The 6,197-nt window shown below is 44.7% G+C and overlaps 1 protein-coding gene across 1 annotated transcript; it reads right to left on the bottom strand.

Annotated features, from left to right (window-relative positions):
* Window positions 1–291: 291 nt before the first annotated feature.
* On the bottom strand, window positions 292–5,494 carry slitrk5 (SLIT and NTRK like family member 5). Its single transcript, XM_022746534.1, has 2 exons — window positions 5,440–5,494; window positions 292–3,719 (listed from the first exon to the last, which is right to left on the bottom strand). The coding sequence occupies exon 2, from the start codon at window positions 3,659–3,661 to the stop codon at window positions 1,034–1,036; it is 2,628 nt and encodes an 875-aa protein (XP_022602255.1). The 5' UTR covers window positions 3,662–3,719; window positions 5,440–5,494; the 3' UTR covers window positions 292–1,033.
* Window positions 5,495–6,197: the final 703 nt, after the last annotated feature.

The raw sequence follows: 6,197 nt of genomic DNA, 5'->3' as shown, positions 1-6,197 counted from the left end.
ATCATCACCAACAGCCTTAGTTTCCTCATAAGCACATTATATGAACCTGACATCATGTTTATTTGATGACAATAACATAGTTTGGTCAATATAGTGCAATAAGTGCAAAGCAATCAAAACAAATGAAATTGATAAGGGATAGAGAATCTGCGAATGCTTGTATAAAAATAGGTGTTACATTGATTAAAATATCAGTATTACACAACATAATTAATACTTCAAATATCATTTATGAATTTTGTTTTTGATAACATATCAATTCTACATATTAAGAATGAATACCCATATTCATTTTTAATATAATAATCTCCTTTATGAGAGCTCATTGAAGGCTAACTCGCCTTCCAATTCCAAAAAGTGCAGAAAGCATACAAAGACACTTTTTTTTTTTCATCTTCTTCAAATGACGCAGTCTTTTTTGAACATTGGGGGTGTGCCACTTTCAAAAAAAGCCACTTTTACAATGCAGAGCTACAGTAAATGAAACTACAAACATAAGCCTTTCCAGAGGATCATGGAGTATGATGACACAGGTAATATTGATGTAGAATCAAAAGTTTTGAAAAGACATGGCAGATTATATCAATAAATACTTACTTACAGACTACAGCAGAAAATAGTCCTACACAGTTTTGATGATCTGCTGTACAGTGTTTTTGTCCGGGAGTGATTTTTATAAACATTTCTTTTCTGATTCACAATATACCTTATGTATGGTTATATTCCTGAAAATGAAGTTGGGTAAGTTTTACCTGTACACTTACATTTTGTGTGTTATTCGATCTTCAGCATAGAAAAATAGATTTTGCATCATCAGTTAAGTAGAGCAATTTTGTTCATCCATGTTTCAGAAAGCTGTATCCATTCCTGTAATGTCATGTTTCAGAAATAAGAATAAGATTGTTCGGCACACCCCGTTTCAACTCCTTCGCTTTTGCTTGTTTGTATCGTGCCAAGGCACCCTATAAACAGAGCCACTGTTTCAAGGAGGGTCAAGAGAGAAAATGCTTCATTACATTAATGATTCTGTTGCTCAGAACTGGCTAAAGGTGGTCTGTTTCTCAAGAACTTCGAGGTAATCAGGCTCAGACTGCAGTTTAGCTTTTAGCTCCAAGTACTCATTTCTGTTGGGCTCAACATAAACAGTACTGGGTGCTGTGCCATAGAGCACTGTTTCTCTTATCCTCTCCGGGTGCAAGAACTGACGTCTGACATCAAAATTTGGGTTGTATGTGTACGACACAGGCCCTGTGTACTTGTATTCTAAATTGGCACCTGCTGGGATGGATGGGATGGACTGATGGGGGGACTGCTTATCAGGCTCAAGGATGCCTCTGAAGAAATGGTCAGCATCCTGGACAGGGGAGGGGTTTTCACGGGGCTCGATGGTGCTAACACTGTACGTAGGGCTCCTCATCGTACTGCTATCCCTCTCCTCATCCGGGGTACTCCTGTATGTGACCTTGAGCTCATGCAGGTCACGGTAATCCTCCACTGTGTTTCCTTCCCGTGACCTGTAAATGGGGTTTTTGCACATATGGCCCATGGGATGGGGAATATACTCATAGACGTGACCGGCTGGGGCCTTAACTTTAGGGCCAGAGCGGTTGCTGTAGAGGCTGTACTGCAAGTTAAAAGAGCTGACGTCTGAATTGTTGGTGCTAGTGCGGTCACTCTGTGACTTTTTGCGCTTTTTCATCACTACAACAAACAGCCCTGCGGCCACAAAGACAGACATGATGAAAACGAGCAGGAGGCTGAGGATGAGGACAGAGAGGGGGACAGTGCTGCTGGGGGTGTTGAACTTCTGTGGAGCGGCAGTGGTGACGACCCGGTCGTCCATGGGCTCGTCCGTAGGGGGAGTTGGAGAGACATAAGCATCAGAGTAGTCTGGGCAGAGCTGCTCCGACTGGATCAAGCGCACGTCCATCCCTGTGTGGCGTTTGGGTGTCTCACACACGACCTCGTTAACCACAGTGCCTGCGCTGAGCTGCTCCAGCCATATCTTCATCCCCACTATGTCACAGGAGCAGTCCCAGGGGTTTTCAAACAGATCTATCTGCAACAGCAGCTTCAGCTGATCTAAAACACCACTCACAGGCAGGTTCTGGAAATAGTTGTTACGCAGATTAAGCCTAGACAGGGACAGGCTGGAAAAGATGCCCACCGGTAAGGTTTTCAGGAGGTTATTGTTGAGGAAAAGCAGCTGGAGATTAGGGAGGTAGCGGAAAGTGCCCGCATCAACCTCCTTGATTTTGTTGTACTCTAAATAAAGATACTGCAAGTTCTGCAAACCAAAAAACATTTCTCCTGTAAGCCTGTCCATGAGATTACCATTTAAATACAGCCTACGCAGGTTGGTTAAATCCCCAAAAGCCCGGTCGTGGATCAGCGTTATCCTGTTGTTTCCTAGGTGAAGCAAATCCAATCCAGTGGCATCAACAAAATCTGATCTCCGTACCACAGGGATGTAATTTCCAGTGAGATACATTTTTTTAGGATTGTATGGCTTGGGTTTTAGATCAGAAATGCTTTCAATCTTTCTCTCTTGGCAGTTGACGTTTAGCCCAATTTCAGATATCTGCAGATTACACGTGCAGGCAGTGGGGCAGTCCAAAGGCACGGGAGATTTGGTCTGAAAAGCAATAATGGGGCCATAGTTGTAAGGGTTACCGCCTGGTATTCGGGAGGTGGGCTTTATCCTAGTTCTGTTAAATTGCCGCGTGCCCTTGGTAGGCCTAGAAGAGGACCTAAAAACAGCCGAGGAGGTGGCAGAGGCTGTGACAGCAGCAGGTGTGGTCTGGTAATATCCATTGGTGCTGCTAGGGGGTGCAGGCCTGACCGTGTCATCTGGGGGTCTTCTTGGGCAGAGTTCCTGCTTGGACACCTCATCCAGGTCCCTACCATGGAGCCTGAATGGTGTCTCGCACACCACTTCTCCCACCAGAGCTGTATAAGCTATACTCTCCAGCCAAGCCTTCAGAGCAATGAGCTCACAGGAGCAATTCCACGGATTCTCCTCCAGTTGTAATTCCACAACTTTGTCCATGTGCTCCAGGAGGCCGATGTAGGGGAACATCTTTAACCGGTTCCCCCTCAGGTCCAAGTGCGTAAGGGGGACATTCCGGAAGATATTTGGAGGCATGGCAGAGAGTAGGTTGTCATTCAAAATCATCACTGTTAGTTGGTGTAGTTTGCTCAAGGCATTGGGCTCTATATTAGTGATGTAGTTATAATCAATCTGTAGGTATTCCAAACTCTCAAGTCCTGCAAAGGTGTCATCCCTCAGAACTTCAATCTTGTTGTTATTCAGGTGCAACCTTTTTAATCCCTGGAGTCCGTTGAAGGCACCCGACTCTATCTCCGAGATATCATTGTTCCCCAAGTGCAGGATGGTCACCCCGGTGTAATTGATGAAATCATTGACCGACAGCTTCTTCAGTAGGTTCCCTGTCAGGAGGAGGTGGTACATGGAGAAATGGACTGGGCTGATCTCTGTCAGTCTGATGATCCCCCGGTTCTCGCAGCTCACCGTCAGGATCCCTTCCTTCTCCTCGCATGTGCACAGATTTCGACAGATCTCCCCATAATTGTCATACATCTCGACCAGCCTCAGAGATGATGCAATCAGAAGGATTATTTTTAGGATCCAGATATGCATTTTTCCTGGGAGAGGATGCCCCAGCTCACTCAAGTGCGGTACCAGTATGAGGTGTCATCTAAGGAGGAAAAGAAAAGGACGGGTTCTGTTTTACATGGCATGGAAATTACATATGTGAAAACATGTATAGTACTTACAAAATATGTGTATATATATATATATATTTATATATACATATGATAATGGACCCCTAAACGAGCCTACCCCCTGATGCACAAATACTAGACAATCATAACAAACACACACAGGCAAAGACAAGTAGGCCTATTAATGTCTGTTCATTATGCAGATGTGTTAGGTTGCCAGCGTTTTTTTTTTTGATGGTGTCATGAAACAAGCGACCCAGATGAATCTTTAATCACCGCATACTTAAATATATATAATCCAGTTGATAACACAACTATCCGCGGTGGATGGCCACTGCGCATTTTTGATAGCTCGCCTGAATTCCAATCCATCTTGGGAGGGAAAAAAAAGGCTTCGCCATCCACCGTTTGCAGACTGATAGATCTGGTCATTTACTAATTCAATCCCTTGAGAATTTCCACACACAAAAAAAGCCTCTCTGTCAAGATACCTCAACCCAAATTGCTTTGTGCGATCGATGGTGTAGCGTCTTGTTTTTCTTTTTTCTTTTTTTTTTTTTTTTACGATTCAATCTTTTCCCCAAAGTAACATTAAAATCTCGAAGATGAACTCTTATCTGCTACCCACAAAGATTTCTCACTCACCCCGCATACCCGACGACTTGGCAACAGTGGGGAAACTGTCGGATCCCTTCTCTCCAGCTCCGTCCAAACAACATGAGGACGGGGAATCTATTCGCCTGCTATGATTAAAACGATCCTGGGTGAAATATATAAAAAGAAAAAAAAAGAAATCGGCTCTCATGAACGAATCGCCTGCAAGAAGCAGTTAATGTTCATCTTAAAATCCGGCCTGCGATAGAAAATGTGAATATCAGCCTACAAGGCGACAGTCGCAGCCCTTCTTCTGCCCACGGGCGAAAAAAAGAAATGAGAGGAGTTGATCAAAGGCAAATGAGCAAGTGCGGTTGATCTCATAGCGGATCTCTGATCGAAATTGCATTTTGACTGGGAGTAAATAATTCTATAATCAAGTATACTGTATGGCATCTGCTATATAGAAGGTTACAGATCTCTCTCTCTCTCTCCCTCCTCTCCCTCTTTCTCCCTCACTCGCTCTCCTTCTCTCTCTCTCTGTCAAAGACGCGTGAGCGCGCGTGCACACACAGGCACACACACACACGTTTGGTCTGTGTGCGCTCCTCTTTAAAAAGAACACAAAAAGCCTACACATCGACCCACTAAGTCTCCCCAAAATATGCGCATTTTAACATACAGGCACATTCTTGCACTGTGTGCTTGCTGTGTCTGAGAGCTACATCCACTTCCACCTCATCCCTCATATTCCGCACATTTGACTTTATTACCATAACCTTAAGAAGAAGCCTGTGGATGTAATATAGATAACTTGAAAGGCAGTGCCTGTGCAGAGGCAGCAGGCTGTTGTTTGGAACGAATAAAACTGAGATGATATATGTGAGCATAAAAATGCAGGCTCTATGCGTGTTATTGCCATAGCAGCCGCAGACACCTTGCTTAACAGCATCTTAAATCCGGATCAACTTCGGTAGTGCAAGTGGGGTAGGAAGCAGAGATTTCAGCACCATGGACAGATCCCCAAAATGTTGAAACATGTAACGCCTCAGCGCAGACGAGCAACAGAGAGAGAGAAAAAAATCATTGTCCTCTTACCGTGCTGTTCCCGGTAAACGCCAAAGCATCCCGACAATCACGGCTGTGCCCCTTCTTTTTCCTCCAACCTCAGTGAAAACATGGATTTCGTGATTTCACCGTCTGCCTGTCGGTGGGCTGTAAAAAAAATCCTTAAAGTCAAGTCTCCTCGGTGTTTAGCTCCATAAACCAGGCATCGAAGAGCACATACAGTCTCATTCACGCAAATAACGTGACAGCCAGCGCGGCAAAACGGGCTCCTGTATTCTTCCAGCGGCGACTGAAATTAGCAGTGTCATCTCGGAAAAAGAGCCAAAACCAAAGTTCGAACATGGTAAAGAAAAGGGAGCGAATGAAAACGCGGTAATCCCACATCAGAAAAGACTTGCCGCATGCATTTTAACTGTGACTTTCATCCATGCGCACTGGGGAAGCGGAGGAGAGAGGCACGAATCCTGCCTGCTGCCAGTGGTGCGGCTGGTACCAGTTTATGTATAGATCTGCCCAAGTTCTCTTTATTTCAGTTGGCAGACCGTTCAAATCGACCGGAGATCAGTGGATGTGTTCCTCCAGCCTCTGGATGCAAGAATCCGATCCCCCCTTTCCTCCAGTCCTGCATAGGTCATGAGGTATCCTATGTACACAAGCTTTATCTTCCCACCAACGCTTCAACTAGTGGAACTTCAGCTTGGTTGGTGCAAACCAGCGCATCCCCCTACAGCGATGGACGTATTATGAAACAATTACCATAGTATGACAGCCCGGAATCACTCGTAAAA

This window comes from Seriola dumerili, unplaced genomic scaffold, assembly GCF_002260705.1.
Source record: "Seriola dumerili isolate Sdu_G_001 unplaced genomic scaffold, Sdu_1.0 BDQW01000105.1, whole genome shotgun sequence".
In the NCBI taxonomy this organism is placed as follows: Eukaryota; Metazoa; Chordata; class Actinopteri; order Carangiformes; family Carangidae; genus Seriola; species Seriola dumerili.
This window is presented reverse-complemented; position numbering and strand designations above follow the sequence as displayed.

What these genes read in the sequence shown, in the direction of transcription:
- slitrk5 (XM_022746534.1), bottom strand. Translation starts at nt 3,661, where the DNA reads ATGCATATCTGGATCCTAAAAATAATCCTTCTGATTGCATCATCTCTG.